This window comes from Pavona decussata, unplaced genomic scaffold (assembly GCF_977016875.1).
Source record: "Pavona decussata unplaced genomic scaffold, jaPavDecu1.1 SCAFFOLD_321, whole genome shotgun sequence".
NCBI classification, from domain to species: domain Eukaryota; kingdom Metazoa; phylum Cnidaria; class Anthozoa; order Scleractinia; family Agariciidae; genus Pavona; species Pavona decussata.
The window spans coordinates 2290954-2316017 of NW_028145711.1; the positions used below are offsets into that span (position 1 = coordinate 2290954).

Genomic DNA, 25064 nt, shown 5'->3' on the forward strand with positions numbered 1-25064 from the left:
GTTTGGAGACTCGCTATTTAATTAACTATTCTGCATGGTTTTATTTCTTCGAACATTGCACAACCTAGAAAGCAAAGAACCTGGGGCCAGAAACCGACGCCCTGAGATCGGGCTCTTTTTGTCTTTACTGTGCAGTGAAGGGAGCGGATTCCGTCCCCTAGCCCCATCCCTTACCCCCATAATTTCCCAACTAAAGAAGCAAGGAATTTATGTTTCCTTTGAGGTCCGCGACGGAAGGTGATGATGTCATATGGCGCACTGATCACATCATAACTACCAAATAACGGTTTTCTTGGATTTCTGGATTTCCCCAAAATTTTATATGAGGAAAGCACCGAAATTGAGCGAAAATTGATCAAAACCAATATAGGAACACAAACATAAGCTAAAAAGACAAAATTTACACCAATTTAAAAAAAAAATTAGCTAATGTAACATCAAAGTCAATGAATCATTCCTTAAGGGACAGCGACTGTCGAATATTCAAGGGCAGACTATTCCACAGTACAACTCCGCTGTAAGACATTAGCTAATTTTTTTTTTTAAATTGGTGTAAATTTCAGAACAGACCACCTGTAGTGTGGCCATGACTTTATCTTCCTTGGAATTCTCTCTCTCGGGACTTTTCGATTCACCTTCTTTTCAATTGTTGTTGTTGAGCGGACCCTCCCACCGTTTGCGACGCGTGCACCTCATTAACTTTTGGATTCTTTTTACGAGTGGAAGATCCCAGTTTTGACTTTCTCTCACTTTCTTCCAAAACAATCTCATTCATTCGCTAGATTAGATCTTCATCTTGTACATCTGAAGATTGGAGTAGTGGCCTAAATCTGTTCCGGGCGGCTTCATTCTGAAGACCAGTGTCCACGGCATGAAGGAACATACCCTGGACCAGTCATATGTCATATTTTAATTAAGTGTCTTCCTCCTTTGAAGCAAACAGGATAGGGCTCTGATTTGGAAACTTTGGGAAACCTTCCTGGGGCTCTTGGACTATGGTAGAGAGCTGCCGGTCGAGTTCTGCAGTACTCTTTAACTGATAGTGGGATCTTATACGTCTTAGACGAGGGACAGTGAAACTATCCAGGCCTTCTAAATAAATTGTTAATGTCATTCCAGGATTAATAGCCCTGATGATAGCATCAACTGCTTCTAATGGCTTGTATCACTTTTGTAAAGCACCCTCAATCTGCCTCGCAAAACTGACAAAACTCAATTTGTCCTTTTGCCCCGGTTCCCCAATCTGACCGATTATCTTCAGCTCTCTCTTAAAATCTCTCGGCTGGAAATAAAATGGTTTTACATCTTCAAGTTTAGGCGTACCCTCTTTTGGCGGTGGTTGAGAAATTCTAGGCTTCGCATTCTCGCCACTTGCTTCCAGCCGAGGACAAACTGCCGTATGCTCCATTATTTGTGACTTAAATTCCTCCAGCTGCTCATTTTGTCTGCCTAATTTGCACCCTCAGCGTGCCTTCGAACTTTTCTTCGATCAACCTAACAAGTCCCTTGCTGTTCTTTTCCTTGGTGTCACCATCACTGCATCCCAGAGTCTTAGCTATCTCCACCGGGTCCTTAACTCCTAACTGGCAGAGATTACTCTGTATCTGCATCTGGACGTCCTCAATTTCCATCGCGTATGTTCCTACTACGGCTTGTTTCCTTCGATCGATTCTCACTCCCGTCTTCCGACCATGACAAGAAAACGGTTGTTTGGACTTTTACAGAATTTCCTCCGGTGCAGGAGCCCTAAATGTTACCGGCCGCAACAGGGAGGTCAAGCCCGAGAAAGTGCGAGTTGAAGAAGCATTTTGAGGCGAGAACACACAGTATAGGGACTATAAAGATCCAGAGAGAATACTACATCTGTTGAACTTGGTGAAGAGAGAACAGCAAAGCAAAAGTAGTGGCTAACCTTTGTTATAGCGTTCGAATACCGAAAGCTTTCCAGAAACTTTTTTTCTTAAGCAAAACTGATGAACGATGAAATCATCGTATTGGCATGAATTGCAACAAACGTCTCGATAAACGTTAACCATCGATTCCCTTTCCAAATATAAGCGAATCCATAATTTGAAATGAAAAGTGTTGCTAGCAATTCAGTCCATCTTTAGGGAAAGTTTCTTTTGAAGTGCGAAGATTGTAACCAGAAAACTGAAAGAAAAGCGAGCAACAATATAAAACACGGAAAATTGGCCCCTTTCCTATGTTAGGTCATTCAAATGAAAGCTACTGTGTCGTGGTTTAATGTGATGCTAATTCTGTTATGCTACCGGACAGCATGGTTCTAAGTGTTGAGTTTGTGGATCGTTAAGTGTGAGGCCATTTATTAATTAAGAATACAGCTAGGATTGATGATTTATTAAGAAATAAGTTTCGTATTGACTGATCCCTCCTTTTAGGCAGAAACTAGATAGAGTTATCGCTACTTTACTTTTCGAATTCGGTTAGACATGAAACTTGTAGCAAGGATTGGCGCTTCGTAAGCGCTCAGTACAATTGGAATAACTTGCCGGTGAAGTAAGGGCACCGAATCTGTCTTTTAAGTACAGAAGAAGCCAACAGTTTTATTGTGCTGTGTTACCTATTTTTTACCATTTCGTAGCCCTGTCTAGCATGATGTATAACAAGTAAATAAATAAGACAAAGCCGAGATCAGGAATAAAAAGCAAAACAATTATATAATAATACATAATAAATATTCCTTGCACTCGAGCCATCACGCAAATCAAAGGATGTAAAAAACTATAATACTGCCTTAAAGAATTGCTTCCCTGGACAATCAATCGTTTAGCCTTCCATTGAATTTATAGAAGGGGGGCCTGTTCATGGAGGGCTGTGCGTGTACCCTGTCTCGCCTAAAATTAACTTATGTGTTCACTTTTCTAAAGGACGTCGTACTGCAAAATTCCACCAAACCGTACAAAGATCTCTCAAAGTTCTTTGCGATGCATAATTGGGCACTAATTCCCTACAAATGCCAAATTTCTTCATTTTCAGGGTATGAGGTTAACGAAAATTTATAATGCAATTAATACATATTCAGCATATGGTGTTGTTTCGTGAGAATTGTGTTTTTAACATCAGTAGCCGCGGATTTTTATCATAAAACATTGACACTTAATGGACCAAATAATGCCATTTCAATTCAACAAACGAGATATTTTTGCTACTGGTTCATTGAAAAGTGATTTTTAAGTCCTTTTGTCTGCTTTCAGTCGGATACATATTTGCCATCCTTAAGGTAGTCAGAGTAACTTGTAACTTCAAAATTGTAACACGCTTTTGGAATATGTCTTTCGAGTACAGAAAAAGCCAACAATTTTATTGTGCTGTGTTTCTTATTTTTACCATTTCATAGCCCTGATCGTGATGCATAAAAAGTAGTAAGACAATTCCGTGATCAGGCAAGGCATAAAAAGCAGACCAATTATATAATAATAGTAATGTAAATATTCCATGCACTCAAGCAATCACGCGATCAGAGGACGTGAAGAAAACCATACTGTCTTTAAAAAATGCCTCACTGGATTTCAGCAAGACAATCGTTCAGCCTTTCATTGAATTTATCAGGGGCACCCAACGACAGTTTTCTCTCAGATCCTTTAAAACACTGTTTTAGGCTATCTGGAGTGCCTTTAAAGCTCTGTAGGTTCATTTTAGGACACGCTATAATATTTCTATCTGTTCGGTCATTCTAGGGGAACTTGAGTCTTTTCGAAATTTACTAGGGCATCCTTGTCCATTTCCCGAAAACCTTAGGTCTTATTTCCTTTCCGAAAATCTGACCTTTTTTCGGCACCCAAAACGACATTTTTATCAGTCCGAAAACACTAGACCTTCAATTTCCCGTATCACGAAAGCTCGAGGTGAAAATTCCCCTTAGAAAGTTGTAGGGGATAAAGGGCCTTCCGAACAGATATTTTACCTAAACGATCCGTTGGATGTCCCTGATTTATGGAAGGGAGATGTATTCGTGGAGAGCTGTAAATCGCCCTGTCTCTTACTAATCACGAGGAAGTGGCTCTTTTCTTCTAAAGAAAAAACGTAGCTATTATAAGATCTTTTATAATTCTTTCGATGGCAATTCAGTTCTCCTCACAAATACCATTCTTCTCAGTAGTTTTTAGTGTATGAACGAATATCAGTTGTACGATGCAATAACCAAGTGGTGTAGTTTATTCAGAAACGTTTCGGCTTTGTAAGCTTAGCAGCCAGCTGCAGATCGTTATCTGGACAAATTGAATCTTGGTCGATTAAATATTCAACAAGTGAGAAAGTTTTCCTTCTATGTAAAACGTTTTCTTCTTCTATATAGTTTTTTTTTCCGACACCAAGAGAAACTGCCAAGACTCGCTCTTTAAGAAAGGATCATCATTCTCAAAAGATCAAATTCTCATTTTCAAACGACATTTCATAATAAAATGTGTTAATATTAATAGATCCTTTAGATCAAATGGGCATCTAGAAAATGTTTAGGAAGAAAGTGCCATCAGTGAATATTTATTTTCCCAATATATTTCAATTTAAAGCTTAAGGAGAAGTTTAAAAGGCAAACAAATCTATTAGAGGAATTCTCCTGCTTCCATGAAAGAGATATTGGTTTTCCTTTTGATTATTAAGCATTCCACGTGAAATGTTATTTCTAGGGCCAATATCCCAATCAATTCTTACATGTTCTTACTAATTAAAAATAAAGTTCCAGTAACTGATAAGCCTAAAATTTATCACATGCTATTTTTGATTTTAACAACCAGCATATTAGTCGAGCTCGGATTCAACGAAAGTGTGAGTCGAAGAACCACTTTGTGGTGGACCCACACAATAGAGGGACGGTAGAGATCAAGGGAGAATACTACATCTGTTGAACTTCGTAAACAGAGAACAGCAAAGCAGAGGTAGTAAGTAACTTTTCTTATAACTTTACGGATATGAAAAGCTTTTCGTGAAAATTTTTTGAACCCCAATGGATGATGAAATCGTACTACTTATTGCAACACTTCTCTTGCTTAAACGTTGACCACATTTTTCCTTTCTAAATACAACCAAAGCAAGTGTTTGAACTAAAATGTGCTCCTGACGTTTCATTCTTTAAACAAAGTTTCTTTCAAAGCCGTGAAGATTGCAAAAGACAAAAGAGAAAGATAAAACAAGTTTTTGCCAGCAACAACACAAGACATGTTAAATTAGGCCTTTTCCTGCGTTAGATCATTCAAATGGAAGATACTGTGTATTGTTTTGTTCTTATCCTGTCCGTTATGCTATCGAGCTGGGTGGTTCTCATTTTTGAGTTTGTGGTTTTAGGCCATTGCTGTATTAAAATCAAGAAACCAGCTACATGTATGTTTGGGGGCTGTGGGAGAAAATGTCCGACAAGTAGTCCTCCCTTTTAGGGGCAGAAAGTAGATAAAGTTGGCTCTTCTTTAGCTTTCAATTCGAGTAGAGTTGTTACTTTCAGCAAGGATTGGCACTAAAAACTGAGTTTTGGGGTTCACTACAATAGGGATAATTTGCCAGTGCAATAAATGGACCATGTGTCTTCCAAATACAGAAAAAAGCAATAGTTTGATTCTATTGTGTTGCTTTCCTGGCATTTAGGTAGCGCTGAATGTAATACTTGGAACGTAATAAGACATTGATAGCAGATATAAAAGCAAAACGAGTAAAGCCGTAATGGAATGATAATAAATAATATATATTTAATACTCACTAGTCATCACGCAAATCAAAGGACGTAAACAAAGTACAGCCGTGTGTTTATAAAAAGCCTTAGTTAAGTCCAATAAGGCAATCATTCTCCTCGTTCTTAAGTTTTGAGAAAGGAGGCTTATTCGTGGACGGCTTTAACTCGTCGTGTGACATAATCATGTGACTTTAAAAGCCACAGAGCCGGCATATTAGTCGAGTCTGGATTCAGAGAAAGTGTTAGTTGAAGAACCACTTTGAGGCGAAATCACACAGTAAAGGAACGATAGAGATCCGGGGAGAATACAGCATCTCTTGAACTTTGTGAAGAGCGAACAGTCAAGTAAAAGTAGTTAGTAACGTTTTTATAGTTTTACGAATACCGAAAGCTTGCCAGTATTTTATTTCAAAGCAAAAGGGGTGATTAAATCGTCCTACTGAATTGCAACACACCTCTCGATAAACGTTAACTAAAAAGTTAACGTCTAAATATAGCCAGATCCAATCTTTGAACTAAAATTTATCGCTAACAGTTCAGTCCATTTTAAGAGAAAGTTTCTTTAGAAGATGAATACTTTAGCCGGCAAAATTTTAAGAAAAAAATAGCTATTAGCGAACAACAACAACAGAAGAAATGGTAAATTATCCTTTGTTCTTACATTCTCTTAATTTATTAGATCATTGAAATGGAGTGAACAGAGTGGGTCTAATTTTGTTTTACGTTCGTTGATGGAATCCTTAAGTGTCAGGCCATTTGTTAATTTTAAAAGGATATAAATAGGGTTGGTGATTTGTTGATAAAGAAAGTAGATAGGGTTGTCGCTTCTTTAGTTTTCGATTTCATTTAGACTTGAAACTTGTAGCTCAGTACAAATGGAATAACTTGCCAGCTCAATAAGTGGACCGAATCTGTCTTTTAAGTACACAGAAGAACAAGAAGAACAAGAAGAAGATGCAGCCAACAGTTTTATTGTGCTGTGTTTCCTATTTCTTCCATCTCATTTCATTTCTTACCGTGATGTATAAAAAGTAATAAGGCAATTGCTGTGATCAGGCATAAAAAGCAAAACAATTATATAAATATAGTAATAAATATTCCATGCACTCGAGCTATCACGCAAATCAAAGGATGTGAAAAAATACAATACTCCCTTTAAAAATTGCTTCACTGGAAGTCGACAGGACAGTTGTTTAGCGTTTCATTGAATTGGTAGAAAGGAGGCCTGTTTATGGAGGGCTGTAACTTGTTCCGTGTCTCGCCTAAAATCAACTCATGTTGATTTATCTAGAGGACGTCATTCTGCAAAATACCTTGGAACCTCAAAAAGATCTCTCTCAATTCTTTGTGATGAGGCACTTATTCCGTACAAATGCCAGTTTTCTTTATTTTCTCGTTATGAACGAAAATTGTATGATGCAATAACTACATACTCAGCATGTGGTGTTGTTTCGTGAGAATTGTGTTTTTAACATCGGTAGCTGTGGATCTTTATCAAGAAAATTGACCAAATATTGTCATTTCAATTGTACAAATGAAATAGTTTTGCTACTCGTTCATTGTAAAAGGGATTTGGAGTTCTTTTGTTCTGCTTTCAGTCGAGATACATATCAATATCAATCAATCAAACATATCATAACATATCAATTAAAACCTCGGCTAACTTGCAACTTCAAAATTGTGTTATACGGGATTTATGGAAGCCTACGCCGCAGCACACAATGACAATAATATAGAGAGACGTATGGCTGGAAAAGGGGTAATGAGCAAATTAATTCTACTAGAGGTGCCCCTCTACTCTCCACCCCCGATTTGAATTGCATTTTGTATTTTTGAATTGAGTTTGAATTGTATTTCTGAATTTTATTTTTGAGATGCGTATTATTCTGTTTTATTGTATAAACACCAGTGTTTTATTAGGATTTCTGCCACTGAGAAAATCCATATATTTTCACATGTAAAAAAACGATATTTTGACGCGTAAAAATATCAGACAATCAGAAATCAGGAAATCTTCTTTTGTTGCCATAGCAGCTTGCACTTTCGTTGGGACCCGGCGAGGATCGTTTTCAATCGTTCGCGAGTTCGCGAAGGAAATTTCCTCTCATTCTCTGTTTCTCGGTTGTTTTCCGCTTATAAGTTGTGAAAGTTACCAGCAAACATAGCAGAAAGATTTGTTACGTTTGACATTAGAGAAGTGAAAGAATTTATTGATAACGAAGAGAACAGTAACACGCAAAAAAGACGAAAAATGACATGGCTCAGCCTCTACTGAGCTCTTTCATGGCAAAGGAAAAGGAGAATAGACAGGTTGAAGAGATACCTCCACAAGAACTCGACAATTATTTGAGCAGATTCCTACTCTCTGTGAAAAAGAAGAACGGAGATGAGTACGAGCCTTCAACTCTACGTGGCTTTATAGCATCGATTGAGCGTTATCTCAAAAAATGCCGCTACAGTGAATCGGTTATCACGGGGCAGAACTTTGCGAGAACGAGAGATGCATTCAAGTCAAAACAAAACGGCTAGGGAAAGGAAACAAGCCAAATGAAGCATCCAGTCTAACCCTAGAGGAAAGAGACATTCTTTTCAAACGAAAAGAAATGGGTTTCAGCTCTCCAAAACCCCTTACCAACACGCTCTGGTTGAATAATTGTATGCATTTTGGTCTACGGGAAGGGAAGGAGCAAAAGGAGTTGAAATGGGGCGACATGGTTTTGAAACCAATCCTTTTGGAAAGGAGTACCTCAAATACTGTACCGAAAGGCAAACCAAGACTCGGCCTGGAGATAATCCATCGAACGTGAGGAAGGTCAAGCCAAAAATGTATGAGCAACCTTCACTTCCGCCAGAACGAAACCCCGTGTTTGTGTACAAGTTCTACAAGGAAAAACGACTCAAGGAAACTCTCGTAGAGGACGCGCCATTTTATCTGGCAATAAATCATATCAGTAGTGAGCAGCTAGCCTTTCCTGACACAAAATGGTTCAAGGCACAGCCAACGGGAGTGAGCAAACTGAATTCTCTGATGAAAGAGTGCGCTGCAGCGGCCGGTATTGGAGAAAACAAACGCATTACCAATCACAGTGGCCGTAAAACACTAACACAAACACTGTTGGACCACGACGTTCCGCCAACGCAAATCATTCAAGTTACGGGCCACAGAAACTTCCAGTCTGTGAATAATTATAGTGCTATGGGCGAGAGACAACAAGAAAACATTTCTTCAATTCTCTCGGTTACGTCTACAACCAGTACAGCCCAGCCCTTGGTCCCTCGTCAAGTTGGCGAGTTTTCTACAGCTTCGAGCTCGAAAGCAACCTGCATGAACACCACTTCGGGCACACCTAATCAGCTGTCTTCGTTGTTTCTTGGCAATCATATTACTGGAGGAACATTTAACGTTCATGTGGATGTCTACCACCTCGTCGCTTGCATCCAGCACATTGATTGCGGAAAGTCCCAAACGCAAAAAATACCGCAGGCCTCAGGTTTTGGACAGTGACAGCAGTCAAAGTGGTAATAGTCAGGGGTAGACAGGACTGAGCCGAAAAGACGAAACACTTGCTTGACGCTTGGAGATATGGAATTTATCTTCTCGTGCCCACATTCGATATCTCACTCGTTCGCTGCGCTCACTCGTTCGATATCGATGTGAACACTCAAAGATAAATTCCATATCTCCGCGCGCCCGTGTATTTTCTCTATGTGTTCTATACTAATAATATATATTTTGCGCTTATGTAAAAGAGTGGAGAGTACAAATAAAACATTTTAAATGTCAAAATGAACTTAATGGATCTTCCTGAAAAAAAAAATCTAAAATCCGAGCTCTCTCCACCAAAACTATAAAAGCACAGAAAATAAAATTAACCAAACCAAAACATTTGACCACTTCGATAATCCAATTTCTACAAGGGAAAAATGGTAAAACTCCGTCTTTAATATATGCTTTCTTGGCGCTCTTTGACATCAAGACAATGTTCGACAATTCCCCCGGTATTTCCTCCACCGAGGGAACTCGTATTGAAAGTTAAAGTGATCCCTGTTTCCAAAGGTTAAGTAGCTATTTTCTCTCTGTGGAAATTCATTATGCTACCTTCAATTCTAGTCATCCTTGAAGCACAAGCAATTTAAAACAATGGCGAACTGTAGCGTAATGAGACCGCAAATCAAAATATCATAGTACCCTCTTACAATCCTTCTCACCGGCCTCCGATAAATAAGTGTTGAATCGAAAGATATATTATTGAAGATCGCGACGTTTTTTCTTCGTGTACCACTAAAATCTACAACTATCTAAAAATTGATGGCAAAGAGAATAAACATACCTGAAAGGGAATGTCATTTCGTACCACCTCTTCAAATCGTATGTGAAGATCTCGCATAATTCTTTCCCAATGGTCGCCATTTTTGCAGGGGCCTTGAAGGTTATTGTTCTATCAACGTTCACGCCTGGAATTCGGGGTATGCAACGCGAACACAACCGAAAAATTACCGAAACAATTGAATGCTCTCCGAACCTCACCGAGCTCTGAGCTGGCGCCATGTTGTGACGTCATGCGGTTATCAAATTTGATAATTGTGCTGGACTGATAGAGATGTATCTTAATTGTAAGCGAAAAATGTGTCTTTATGACGAATCAGCGAGGTACTCCATTTCATATAAAAATGAAATCGGTCTTGTAAAAGTCTCTTTGTAATTTCTTAGTTCCGAACACAATCCAGAAATTGGCGACCCTACTGGCTTACACGCTCAGTGACATAGTGCCTTCGTGACTACAAGGCAGTACCCACAAAAATTCCTTTAAGACCGTCATAGCCTGAATCTGCGGTCAAAAAAGTGACGTTCAGAAAAAGTACTAGGCTTAGGACAGATACCATTTCAAAGCCGTACTCGCTGTCAAAATCTGACAAATTTGTGCTGATTTACAGAGATTCAAGGCCGTTGAAAATCCCATAAATTTATTGCATTTTAAACGATGTTCCCTCCCCCCTCCCCACCTCCCTTTATGTTCTCTGAACAAAGTCTCGTAGAAACCGAAAAATTGTCTGTAGAGGTGCTAGGAATGCCGATTTATTCCGCCAATTAGTTGAATGAAATTGCATATTTATTTATCTTAATACAGATGAAGTTGTCAGTGTTTGCATTTACTCTGCTGGTTGTATTCATCGGATGCTGCTCTTGTGAAGAGCAAGACAACAATGGAGCTCAAACTGTTGACAAGATTATGTTACAACCAGCAAAGCATCCAAAACCGTCATCAATGATGAAAAACAGAGTTGTTTGTCCTGACAGCTTTTATTCCTGTCCAAATGGTTCCACTTGCTGTCGTATGTTCACGGGTAAGTGGGGTTGCTGTCCTCATCCAAACGCTGTTTGCTGTTCTGATGGAAAGATTTGCTGCCCAGAAGGATACAAATGCAATGTTTCAGCTGGACAATGTTTTAAGTGAAATACCAAGTAAGAAGTATATCTCACAAGCTAGTAATTATAGATTCTTGTAAACTCAAACAAATATGGATGAGACTGAATGGGTAATGACGATAACAATTAACGCTGTAGTTTCTAGTTTTTGGAATAACTGGAACTTCGTTTTTTGACACAAAAATAGGTTTTTTCTATTAGCATATACAATGAAACGAAAAAGACTGATTAAACAAGATCTTATAATTACTGTTGGAAATCATGAGTTTCTGCAAGAGACTATTAGGTAAGAGACCGAATCCCTGTGCCCCATGATAATTATTTTCAATCTTTTTTTAGTTCGCGCCATGCTATTTTGGGAAATTTTAATCCGCCATTGAGTTTAAAATTAAACGACGTCACTCTAACTGACCAATAAGATGTCGACATTAAAATAGCAACGCAAACAAAAATAGATTGAAAAAAAATTTCATAGGAAGAGGGGCATGTATGGGGGATTCGCTCTCTTACCTCATAGTCTCTTGGGTTCTGTTGAGTAATGTTGCAGTTGATCAAACCGCCATAATTATCAATTATTCCATCAGTAGGCGCATTGGAAATGGGATGATAGATATCCAAATGGTACGCTACTCAAGGATCAGATACATAAGTGAGGAAGACAAACGGCTGAAGTCGCGCTCGTTTAGTTTTCGCATTTACTTGCTGGTTTTAGCCAATACGTACGAGCCGTTCAGGTCATGAAACAATGCTAGATAGTGAATTGTACTAACACAGCGCGAGACCACAATTTAAACAGGCTGAACATAACTACGGTTGGGTGGGGGAGGGAGGTGGAGAGAGGGACAAACACACTAACTTCTCTCTACCCCCTCTTTCACAGTAAGTCCCACTAATGAAATGCAGTTCACCATCTAACACGATCCGTAAACTATTCTTTTATCACCCGATCGGATCGTGTAGGTAGTACCGAGTAGACTGATCTCATTTACGGATCATATAGGTTCGTGTATATTGGACGACGGGGAACAAAATCGCTAACCCAAAACGCGTGCTTGATGCTGACCAAACTGGCATACAGAGGACAAGTTATAGCAGTCTCTGAGGAATTTTTCAAAATGTTCAGCAACAGTTTATTAATTAAAGGGGAAGTATCACGCAAATTTGCTGTCATTTCAAAACCCCAAATCGTTTGCCTGTCAGCAGAAACAACGAAATAATTGTCAAGTTTGTTACAAATTATCATCTCAGTGCAATAAAACTGTCGATTAGTGCCTTTGGCCAGAGACAGAGTAGGCCAGCATGGATTGAAACTTGAAAAATGTTAGGCTAAATAAAATGTTTTTCAAGTTCTCGCATTTTTGTTTCCAAAATGCGCTAGAACACATCACAAATTGTTCCTTTCAAGAATTGAGTTAACTTCTTTCCTCTTTTCATTCTAGAATTATTTGGCAGCTGATTGAAGGTCTTATTTCATCATTTTTAACAAAAGATATCAAAAACCCCATGATACTTCCCCTTTAAGCTCGTTTATTTCGCAGTTTCAATAAACTCGACCATAATGTCACCCTCCATATTAAAGTGCCCCTAACCCTTCAATTTGTTTTCTTTTGGTAGATTTCCATATTTGTGAAGAACTCATTTTCGAAAAATTTTTTTAGAAATATTGAATCCTTTTTTTTACCAGCGCTAAAAGTTACTGAAATTTTTAACTTTTTGCGGGCTTTAAGCCCCGCTGGACAAATTTTTGTCTTGTGGGCTCATTAGGAACGAGCCAATGAGAAGCGTCCGATATTTGACACCTCCTTAGCTGTGACGTAAGAAAGGGACACCATTCCAAAGCACGAAGGCTTCGGATCGTTATCAGAAGGAATCTTATGCATGCTGATTCCTTTCTCTATATTTCGAGAGTTACTGCATCCAAAAACCACACATTTTTCAAACATTTTCTCTGTTTTTACAATTGAAGCATTACCGCGAATCTTCGCATATTTTTGCACGATGTCCTTTTCTTACGTCACGCTCCATATTTGAACACATTTGGCCGAGTGGGGGACTAATGCGAACGATAGGTGAAAATATCGACAAGACTGCCTTCACTTCTAGCGCTCGTAAAAAAAAGGATTCAATATTTCTCAAAAAAATTTTCGAAAATGAGTTCTTAAAAGATATGGAAATCTATCAAAAGAAAACAAATTGAAGGGTTAGGGGCACTTTAATGCTAAAGGTGATTCGAAACTCACAATACACGAAGCGTGCACAACATGCCTTAATTGCCCTGAAGAAACGGATATGCACATATTTAATTTGGTAAAACCAACGGAGGAAAAACTTGCTTCAATTGTTTTGGAAGAGTTTAACACGTTAAATCCTTGTTTTTGTCGACAGGCTTGAACACGCTAAATTTAATTTGCTGGGAGTTTAAAGGAAGTAGTCAAAACTAGTTAGACATCAAGAAACGTTTGACAACGTGGCTAAAAACCAGCGCTCTGGTAAATTCGACTGAGATAAAAATATTCATTGTCAAAAAGTTTAAACACTAATAAATACGATTAAAATTAAAAAGCAACCTCCTTACTTGAACGTACTGACTTTAAGTTTTCTGAAATCTATTCCATTCACCGTTAAAAAATCCCCAAGAAAATCCAAGCGCTCTGTCAGCGAACTTGTCAATTGAACTGGTGCCTGAAATGATATTTCAGTTTACATGTTTGTCAGTAAAGTTATTCGCTTCTTTGATTACGTTACCTGGTTACGGGGTTTCACGGTTAAAGAACGAGGTATAAACACATTCTCTTTGTTGTTTGCCGCACGCAAGTTACGAGTTATACGCGGGGCTCGACATCACGCTTAAAGTACGAGCTATGCCTATGCATTGTTTTAGAGGTATATTATTCAATTTAAAAGTAGCCCGTAGCCACTTTTTTTTAAGTATTGCCCGGAAAGCCTAGTTCCTTTGAAGTGTGTCCAATTCGAACTTTGGAAAGAATATCTGTCCTAGAAAAGAATGTTGCGCGAGGCCTGTACTTCTAGGGGAAACAGTTCTGGTAACGGTCTTTCGATCATGGGCTTTTTTTTTTTCGTCCTTTACGACCAACACTCGAGCTCCTCGAGCTTCTCCATCTCGTCCCTTGGTCAATGCTTCTACTCTCGCTACTTTCCAAAACGCCCTTTGTGATCTTCAGATTGGTAGATTGATATATTCTTACTCTTACTGGGATGAGATTCTGTCAGGTTGACAAGGTGCTCATGTTTCCATTTCTGCCAAAAATGTTGGATTCGAATTGCTAGGTAGCGAGAGCGTTTTTTTAGAGCTCATCCAACGTGAGTCTTGATCTTCTAAGGGTCTTGACCTTCAAACATGTCTTTACTTTCTTTTTAAGCTCTCAAAGAATCCACCCAACCAGCGTGCCTTCGCCAAACTGTGCTGCCTCTCAGCCTTCGAAATCCTTGAGATTTTCGAGAAGGTCTCCGGTCTAAAGCTGAACGATAAAAAGACTGAAGCCTTGTGGATTGGTACCTACGTGGGCCGCACAGAAACCTTTTGTCCTGAAAAAGATTTATGGTTTAACACCTAACAACTTAATTAAGAACTTTAAAGTCATAAAGAAATGCCGTGACAAATTTGAATGTTTGGTCTACGAAATGCCGTGGATCAAGAACAAAAGACCGAAACTGAACACGCAAGCGGACTCCATTCGCGCGAAACTCTTTACCTGAATGCTTTCATGCTAATTTATTTTCTCACTTTCAATACCTATAAATATGCCTTTCCGTTATTTCCATTTTACTCATTTGACAATGACGATATAAAGTCGTCGAAACGTCATGCAGTTTTGCTATCGTTAATTTTCTTGTTGAAATGTTTCTCTAAATCGTTTTTCATCAAAAGATTTAAAATGGGTTAAAAGTAAGGTAAAGGCCTTGGGGGTGTGGCTAGCCACGGATCCCGCGGAAACAATGAATGCAAATTACGGAGAAAAACTTGATAAGATTCAGAACACGCTGAGCTGTTGGGAAAAGCGCCGACTGAGCTTACTAGGAAAAATTACTGTTTTGAAAAGTTTAGTTTCTTCGCAACTTGTGTACATTCTTTCACCTTTACCAACAAAGCAACAGGTAATAAAAGCCATTAATAAAGGCCCACAATAAACTCTTCTGCAACTTTCACTGGAACAGCAAAGGTGATAAGATAAAGTGTGATGTCATTATTAACTATTACGAAAATGGTGGTCTTAAAAAGATCGATATCGAATCTTTTAGTAAAGCGTTAAAAACTACTTGGGTTAAAAATTTTGGACCAAAACAACAACGGTAAGTGGAAACTTTTCTTTCAAGTAGAGCTTCAAAATCTGGGCGGGACTAGCTTCTTTTACTGCAACCTCGATAGAAGAGATTTGCAGGGTTATGTTCATTCTGAAGATGCTTTTTCTCTAACTTAGTACGCGCGCTCTGATTGGTCAATTTTGCTGGCCGTATTTGTAAGTACGGCCCGCTGTCCGGCCCGCTAAATTTGAAAATTTGGTTCAACATTTTGTCGCCAACATGTCTCGTAAAGAAAAATTTGACACTTACTTGAACGAGTTGCGAACAAACAGAGAAAAACAACAGAAACCCGAAGAAAGTATGCCAAACTTTCAAATTGACTTCCTTCAGCTTTTAGAGGAAGGGTAGCGACAAATGGCGAAGGACGAGCAAGCCGCGCAAGACGAACCGGGCTCGAGTTAAAAATTGGACGATTTTATTTCCTCTGAAAAATCTGAAAACACGGTGAAGAAGACAAATTACCAATGGAAAAAATTTGAAACATTTTATAAGGAGCAGAGCAACGGGAGCTTTAATGTGAGAAACGTACCTGCTGATACTCTTGACAAACTGCTTGGGAAATTTTTTTTTTAAAGATGCCCGTAAACAAAATGGTGGCGAATACGAGCCAGACAGCCTTTCAAGCTTTCAAAGAAGCATTCAGCGTTGCCTGAAAGAGTTAAAGCTGTCTTCCAATATCCTTATAGACGAAGAGTTTTGTCGTTCCAGAGAAGTATTGATCGCCAAAAGAAAAAATCTTGTGAAACAAGGGCGAGGAAACAAGCCAAACGCTTGCCGTGAATTGACAAGCGAAGAAGAAGAAAAGTTGTTTGAGAGCAGCACTTTTGGTTGCCATAATTCTGAAGCACTCCAGCGCACATTATGGTGGTTCTTCTCACTCCTCTTTGGGTTGAGAGCCAGGGACAAAAACTGGGAACTTTGCTGGGGCGATTTGGAGCTGCAAATTGACCCTGAAACAGGAAGAGAAATCTTGGTTTGGCGGTCATTCTTCGCGTCGGCAACCATCGGATCAATTTCAGACTGCGTATTTACTGTTCACCCGCGAGATCCAGCCGGCAGCACTGAAGAAAATGTAGCGAAGCGACTAAGGCTGGATAGCAGCAGCCAGAAAAACTTTTCCGTTGTATTTCCTTCATATTTGTTATTACTCCATTCAAATTTTGACATGTGCTGTAGAAAACACCGCAGTTAGTTTTCAAGTAAACAAATATTTTGAGTGCTGTAAGTTCCTCACTTTTCCCAGCAGTTTTCGTCGGATAATTCCTTCTTCAAGTGTTTACAAAAGACTATATTTCGACGACCATTTTCTTGTAAGTCTTCATGTTGTTCATGTGAATTAAAATTGTGAAACTGTTGGTTTTTGTACACTTGCTTTATGCAATGGTTGTATCTTGTGCAAGCAACAAGTATTTAAGATTAATTCGTGTTTTGGGATTTGACGCATGCCAATCATTCGTGGCAGTTGACCGTTCCGCTTGACTTCAACTAGTTTTCTTTGCCGGGCACCGGATCAGCCTCAGAGAAATAATAAATATCTTACTAACCTCGTTTTCTCGGTCCGTACTGTAAGTTACGGATCCTCGTTTAAAAACTCGGTCCGTAACTTACCGTACGGACCGAGAACTCGGTTAGTAAGAGGTATTTCTTCTAGAAGTCGTAAAACTTTGGGCAGAAATTAACGTTGAAAACAAAATAGGCTCTCTTAACCACTTTCTCTCAACTAATTTCTGGCATAACTCTTTAATTAGAGTAGAAGGAAGGCCAATCTTCTTTAAAGAATGGTCGTCAAAAGGCATACACAGGGTATCGTACTTAATGAAGGACTCAAACCGTTTCATGTCATACGTTGAATTTAAAGAATGTCACGATGTGAAAGTAAATTACCTATCTTTCTACGGTTTACTATCCGCTCTCAAAGCTTTAAAAACGACCTTCAAAGACAATATGCGAGATAACACTACTATTTATGAGGACCCCGTTAATAGATTCTTAAGATGTAAGAAACCGAGTAAGCTTGCAAACGAGAAACTTGTGGCTGGTAAGCAGGGCTCTCCAAACTCAGTAGAGTCAGGGAAAGTGGCTGACAGACTGTGGTTTGGTAACCGCCTTTCCTGTGGACTGGAGGGCAGCCTATAAGCTAGCCTTCCGATGCGCAAGAATTATCAGTTTAATCGTTTTTCAGTTTTAGCTTCTACACAGAAGAATCGCGACAAATGATTTTTTTTATTTAAAATATGTTTGCACAAAAAAGGACAATTGCAGCTTCACCTTTTCTGGTTCTGTCGCAAAACTACTGCTTTTTGGCGAGTTTTTAGGAATAATTTGATCCAAGAAAAACTTGTGGAAGAAGATTTCACCCTCTCCCCTGCAATGGTACTGGTCATGCAGCCAGACACTTTAACCTTTAAAGAACAACAGAACTTTGAATTTTTGGTAGCCAGGTTCTTTATATGGCACGGTAAAGTACGGAAGACGTATCCCACAATAGATTATTTCACGCACTTCTTGGCCCACTTTAAAAAGTGATCTCAATATGTACTGAATTTGCAGGAGGTTTGAGGCAAGGACCCTTTACTTTTTATTTATTTATTTATTTATCTATTTTTTTCATTTTTTTTTTGTCAAATGTAGTAAGTAGTAAGTGTAAGATTTGTAAGTGTAAGTGCTGGAACTAAATAATAATAATAATAAAAATAATAATAATAGTGATAATAATAAGTAAGAAATAGTATTATTAATAGAGTAAGTATTGTTAACAATGTAAGCAAAAAGTATTATATTGTAAGTAGTGTAAGCAGTGTTTAGTATTGTAAATATTGTGTTTTGCAAAGCAATAATAATAATAATAATAATAATAATATAAATAATAATAATAATAATAATAATAATAATAATAATAATAATAATAATAATAATAATAGAAATGTGCTGCCATGAAATTCCCCTGTTAGCCAGGAGTTCCTGAAGTTTCGGTAGATCAAAGATGGAGACAATTCTTTTCTGTTGCCTTGACTGTTTTCGCGTGGTCTGAAATAATCAGTTTTGGGAGTCTTCCACGTCCGATGAATTTTTTAGACAGCACAGGAACGTTGACGCGTCTAAATTTGAAACTTATTCCAAATGAATTGCTCGGCTAATCGTACAAGTGAAAAGGGCGATATAGACCTTTGTCATCTCTGCTTCCTTGGAGGTGGACTTGACATAAAGGAGACCAGCGAAGTTAACTCCCACGCAGCTGAATGCGTGTTCGTCTTGCGCTCCAAATTTTCGGGTAAGTCTGGTGATTCCGGGATTGAACAACTTCTAAGTTGTGTCACTGTGTGATCATTTATATGAAAGCTTTTTAACAATACTTTATCTAGTGCCAGTTTTTGGTTTCAAATATCCGTTAAAAATGAAAAAAAAAGTGAAACGCTGTTAAGAGAGAAAGGGCTAAGGCTTAACAGTAGGAATCTCTGTTTCCAGACCGCATTTCATTTAGCAACTTGACGTATATACAAAATCCTTTTGTGCTCCCTGTTTTTGATAGTGGAGCAAAACATCCTGACTTTCTAAAAAGTTCAGCGAAATTGAACCATGTATTGCAAAGTCTATAATAGTTTGTCTCTTTTATGAAATGAAACCTGCAATATTTCATATTTGACCAAAAAAAACCCTTGTAAAAAACATTAAAAAGAACGTACAAATCTACTAACAACGAACCGAATAGATCTGTCCGAGGCAACTCTATTGTAAATATGACTGAACTAAGGCAGAATTCCAAAGGAGCAACAAAATCAAAGATAAAAGCAAACTTAACATATCTACACAAAATACTTTTCTGCTTCATTATTTTATAGTTGTAGATGACATCCTGGCCTGTCTATATTTGCTGAAGAAAAGACAGCTAAAAATAACGCATCGACTTACATTGGAAAGCTAAACTAATTTGTCCTCTTTGGAAAATGAAAACTGTAATACTCGATATTTGCAAACTCCTTCGTGATCGAAGTTCAATATAAAGTAGAAATGAAATCAAGACGAGCTGTCGTAAATTTAAAAACAGAGCAACAAAACTCAAAGGGACGAACATCTCCTTTTGTCTTTGCATAATTGACGACTTACAAAGACATTCACTGTTATTAGTTGGAAAACGCACTGTCTCTACCTTATTTATACCTTGTAAGAGATAAAAACAATAATTTCCACTGTGCAAACTTTGAGAACTCTCAATGGTAGCGGTGCAATATTAAACCCTATTCTAGACCCCTAAAGGGTAGAGGGTTTCCCTTCCAGGAGAATTTGTTAACAGTGTGTCAGTCTTTTGGTAAGTTTAGAATCTGCATAAGCTCATCACGTGCTTGCAAAGTAGTCTTTTCATGAATCTAAACAAATCGTTTCCTATTTTATGCTTGCAAAGCTAAAGCTGCTTGGTGACTAGCTTTCACTTTTCAAACAGACGACGAAAACAACACGAACATGAATAATTTGAGTAATACAAATCTTCTAAGTTAATGCCTTCAGTTGAAGGGATATAGTGTTCACAAGTACACTTTGGTTTACTGTTTAATGTCCGAGTGTCCTCTTTTCAAGTCCCTATTTGTCAGGTATTCTTCGGCCAAGGCGAGACACCTGCAAATGATAAACAAAAATAAGAGTTTAGGGTCAGTGTTCTAGTCTACTTTTTTGGACATAATTCAACACCCTTTCGGATAACTGAGAGGGAGGAATAAAGCTAGAAGGGATCAGAATGTTTTCTAATAGCTGGTCTGATAACAATAGCACAAACTTAGTAAACTGGTCCATTAGGAGACTTAAAAGCTTTCACAAATCAATACAAAGTCCTCGCGGTATATAATAAAAACATAGAACCTAGATAACACCCGATGTAGGAAAACAAATGAGCCAGACTGAATTGGGGGAAGTCAACAATTGGACTGGAAAGTCTGAAGTTTATTTCTTGGGTCTCCAGACGCATTTTGCATCACAAAATGGCTTCATAACAGCTCTAGAAAAGGCGTATTAGGTATATCCACTAAAAGTGTTCTTTGGTTACCTATTCCGCTGTTGGAATAAACGGAATCAGTATGTTATTCCTTTATTTTGCTTTCAAAAGCAGAAAAAAACGAAACGTTGGGTTAGTTTTTCACTTGTTGCTCATCCTATTGTGATGTTCATAAATCGGAATAAGAATAGTCAAACATCAATGAACCTTTAGTCTCCTGTCTCAGAACCATAAGCGTTTTCAACAGAACACAAACGTTTTCCTGAAATGATATATTCAGCATCAGGAATGATCAAATACAATGGTAAAACTAACCTTTACTTTCCGAAATCAAATGTCACGTTGTCTCCAATCAGTATAAAAGGCGCCCAGTCCCTCACATCAGAATAGCCGTTATTTCTCATCGACTTCATGGCCTGGTGTAGAGATTCACTGGCACTTTCCCCACGAACAAGGTGCTCATAGAAACGACTCATCAGTTTTATTGTTGCTTCGTCTGGTATGGCCCACAGGGCCGCCAACACAGAACGTGCACCGGATCCTAAGAAAGCCCGAGCGATTCCAACAACTCCCTCAGCTCTAACCTGTCCTCGTGCGCTGTGACAACAGCTGAGTACTACAAGTTTTGCACGCAGTTGAACTTGTGAAATGTCAGCCATTGTCAACAGGTAATCTTTCTCGCTTGGAGTCCCGTCAGTTGGGCGTCGAGGAGCAAGAGCAATTTTCCTCTTTCGGCATCACCATGAGCAGCAAAATGAATCAGACTTACAGAGCCTATGTTCTGAAGAACTGCTTCCTTAGTTGCTTGCTTCCCTAACAGAGGTTCAGCTCCAATCAGTTTTCCTATCATCTCCGCTTCCTCTCTTGCACAGGGCAAACGACAAAGGATCCCAAGGCATCCCTTGTAACACACGTCCCTAACGTCTGGTTCGCCCACTATTAGTGCTCCAGTCCGACTGTGATAATCTGCTGGACTGTCCTGAATGATCCCGAGAGTCGTCAAAGAAGGAACAATGCGAATCCTGTAAGCATCTGAAAAGTATTTTCTCCTTTCATCCTGTAATGCTGCAAATGGAACTTTGTACAAAGCGCGATCAGGAACAATCAAGAGTTCAGGTTCGTCAACAAAGTCAGCAACAGGAGCGATGATCATTTTGTATTGCTCGGCTAGGGTGGGATCTGGTTGCAGGTTTTCCTCTTCTTCTTCTTCTACTAGGCGGTAGACTGCCAAGCTTTCTTGCTCTGCTTGTTCATGTGTTGAGTCGCAGACAGTCAAAAACGACAGTGATCGGTCTTCGCAGTGCTCTTGAGGAAGAACTTTAAACCTATTAAAGCCATCCTCCCTAAAAACTTGATGAACATCCCTTTCTAGTCCCTTGGTGACAAAACATTCATTGACGTTTATTTTACGAAAATGTAGTGGTTTATTTTCTTGAAGGACCCACAAAAACATATAGTGGCCAAAATATGAAATGAAAAGACAACTACTGTTGCTTTCTTTCTTCACGGTCCTTTCAATATTTGCCCATGACGGCAGATTGACTGACAATTGCTGTTGAGCAGAATAGTGACCTGAGATTAAGTCTGCCAGATTAAGTCTGGCTCGTCCAAGTTCTAGGACACCAAGAGCTTCCTTCTCTTTTCCACTAACGCAAAACAGTGCGCTGAGTAAGTGATAGGAAGGACTGCGCATTTCAAAAAGTGATATCTTAAATTGGTCATTGTTTCCGAGAAAACTTCGCATTTTCTCGCACTTGTTTATGCTTTCAGAGAGATTCAAAAATGTTTCATTATCTACATCTTCATTGAATTCCGACATGGCGTCGTATGCAAGTTGCAGGTGCCAGTCAGCCTCTGCACTTATGTCACTGATCGCTCTGCTTATAGCAAGTGCCTTTTCATGATGCTGCTTAGCCTCAAGATGTTTATCAAGGGAACGAAACAAATTTCCTAGTCGTCCATAACAAGCACCCTCCCCTTGTTTGCCGCCAATTTTTTTTGTTATCACAAGTGCGTTGTTTAGATGTTCCTCAGCCTTTCTATATTCACCCAGGAAATGATACATAGTTCCTAGGTTTAGATGACTCGTGGCTACCCCGCGTTTGTCGCCAATTTCTTCTGCTATCGCAAGTGCTTTCTTTTGATATTCTTCAGCTTTTCCATATTCACCGAGAGATTCAGAAACACTTCCAAGGCTTCCATAACAAGTGGCTTCTCTTTGTTTGTTCCCAATTTCTTTCGTTATCACTAGTGCGTTGTTAAGATGTTCTTCAGCCTTTTTGTATTCACCCAGGGAAGCACACATAGCTCCCAGGTTTCCATAACACGTGGCTTCTCCTTTTTTGTCGCCAATTTGTTGTATTATCGCAAGTGCTCTCCTTTTATATTCTTCAGCTTTTCCATATTCTCCGAGATATTTAGAGACAGTTCCAAGGTTTGTATAACACGCGGCTTCTCGGTGTTTGTCGCCAATTTCTTTCTCTATGTCAAGTGCGTTCTTTAGATGTTCTTCAGCCTTTTTGTATTCACCCAGGGAAATACACACAGTTCCCAGGTTTCCATAACACGCGGCTTCTCCGTGTTTCTCGCCGATTTGTTGTGTTATCGCAAGTGCTTTTCTTTGATATTCTTCAGCATTTCCATATTCACTGAGAGATTGACAGACAGTTTCAAGACTTCCGTAACAAATGGCCATTCCATTCCTGTCTCCTGTTTCTATGAAGATTTTTAATGCTTTGTTATAAAGCAATTTTGCGTCTTTAAATTTGCTCTGAAGTTGATATAATTGTGCCATTTGGAAAATTACCTCGACTTCTTTTGCTCTTAAACCAAGGCCGCTAAGACAGTCCAGAAGTTTTTTACCGCATTCTATCGCACTTTTTTGATCGTTTAGAAGTATATATCCTTTAAACAACACGCTGTTGACCGTGTAGGCTAATTGAACCTTTTTTCTGTGGGCTGCGTTCTTAAGGAGAATCAAACATTCCTGACACAACTCGGAGGCTTGTAGAACTCGACTTGTGTTGAGAAGAAAACATGCAATGAGTGTGCCAAGGGAGATGGTCCATATAATGCAATTTGTGTTGTCTCAACTAGAAACTGGACAAAGAAAACAAGAGTAGTATGAAAATGTTTTTTCAATATTGAAGAAACAGTGTAGAGAGGCAATCGTGTTTCCTAAATTCGGCAAGTAAGGTGAGTTTTATCAGGCCGCAAAATAAAATAGGCGGTAAAACCGCCACTTGTCATCTGAGCGAGCTTTGCTGCAGAGCCGCGAGACTGTGCCAAGCGCACCCATTGAGTGCTCACCAGGTTCCGAAAACGTGGCTTTTTTATTAATAAAATGGGATAAGTACAACCAAACGTTAAATTTTTACAGAATTTTGTAAAATCGACATTTTTATATGCTTTTGAAGCTATTTTAATTAACGAAAAAGTTACGACTTTTAAATTACGCTACATATGTTTTTCCAACGTACCTACCACTACGGGCATGATTCTTTGTTTACTGGTAAAACGCGAGGTCAAAATTTGTCCGATTTATTAATACATGGATTCTGTTGCAAATTTATAAAATCTGTTGTACTGCGATAGATATTTATAAATTAAGTTGATTTTTGTCCACTTCCTTGCATTCTTAATGTAATCAAGTTACATACGCCTAATAGACAATTGCGCTTATCAAATCAGGCTAAATCGGCTCAATAAATAGGTACGCGTATGTTAGCCTTGTTCCGCAGAGGGTTAAGGGGGCATGAGAAGGACAGTACTGGCTTGGTTGTGAAGACTGTCCCAATTTAACTTGACTAGGACTATATTCTAGAGTTATATCGCAATAGGTGATGATGATGGATAGCCTGTGGATAGGAGTAGTCACGTCTGGAGTAGGTCACAAACGAGGCAATCTTACCATGTCTTCGTGGACGTGAAAAATTTAGTTTCGCTACTATTTGCAGTACTTTGATTTAATTAGTTTTGACATATTTCCCGGAAGTCTTCTTTACAATAATTCAATTAGTAGTCTGCCATACTATAAGGAGAATAGCCTATAGTAAAAAAATATGGGTTGGTTTCCCAAGGTGTTATCGATGGCGTGACATGAGCACCAGCCTTTACTCTTTATGTCAACTTAAACGGCCCTTGGTATATAAAAAGTGGCTGAAATGTGTCAGATTTCCCAAACAAGCGTCACTGATCGAGTAATACGACGAAAACTGATAACAGAGGGAATTTGAGTGTCAGGCAGTAGGGCAAATTCCGGCTCACAGCGACAATGTGGTTCCGAGAGAGGAAGGGGTAGGTTTCGCATACACGAATCATACAAGAAGCCGCAGTCTCTGTGAAGATCGGAGATGTCATCGAGAACAGTGTTCTGATTTCTCAATTATCAGACATTACTGTTTTCAACAGTTTGCGAGAAGAGGAGCTCCAACCGCTACTGTTGCGCAAAAACGAATAGAGTGTGTGCACGGCGGCCATGTTGGAGGACTAAAACAATAGAAGATGTTTGCATAAAAATAGAATATATTTCCCAAAGGAAAATCATTGTATTGTTTTGGTCCTCCAACATGGCCGTCGTGCACACACTCTATAAGTTTTGCGCAAGAAAAATGAAGACAGAGTTGACAACCCGGTTTTATGGAATACAT

The 25064-nt window shown here is 38.9% G+C and overlaps 1 protein-coding gene and 1 long non-coding RNA gene across 3 annotated transcripts; one reads left to right on the forward strand and one right to left on the reverse strand.

The window, feature by feature from the left end:
• The first annotated feature begins 1802 nt into the window (after nucleotides 1-1802).
• On the forward strand, nucleotides 1803-11358 carry LOC146454012 (uncharacterized). 2 transcript variants are annotated; one of them, XR_014859369.1, is made up of 2 exons: nucleotides 1803-1903; nucleotides 10810-11358. It is a non-coding gene; the product is annotated as an uncharacterized LOC146454012 (long non-coding RNA). The 2 variants fall into 2 exon arrangements; XR_014859368.1 differs by lacking the exon at nucleotides 1803-1903 and adding an exon at nucleotides 4749-4898.
• Nucleotides 11359-19860: 8502 nt separating this feature from the next.
• Nucleotides 19861-23497, reverse strand: LOC146454013 (uncharacterized). The gene is made up of 2 exons (XM_085095968.1): nucleotides 20731-23497; nucleotides 19861-20042 (listed from the first exon to the last, which is right to left on the reverse strand). Exon 1 carries the CDS (start codon nucleotides 23207-23209, stop codon nucleotides 21077-21079), a length of 2133 nt encoding a protein of 710 aa, XP_084952094.1. The 5' UTR covers nucleotides 23210-23497; the 3' UTR covers nucleotides 19861-20042; nucleotides 20731-21076.
• Between the last annotated feature and the right edge of the window lie 1567 nt (nucleotides 23498-25064).

Excerpts from the sequence above, each read along its gene's own strand:
- LOC146454013 (XM_085095968.1), bottom strand. The coding sequence starts at position 23,209 with ATGGCACAATTATATCAACTTCAGAGCAAATTTAAAGACGCAAAATTG.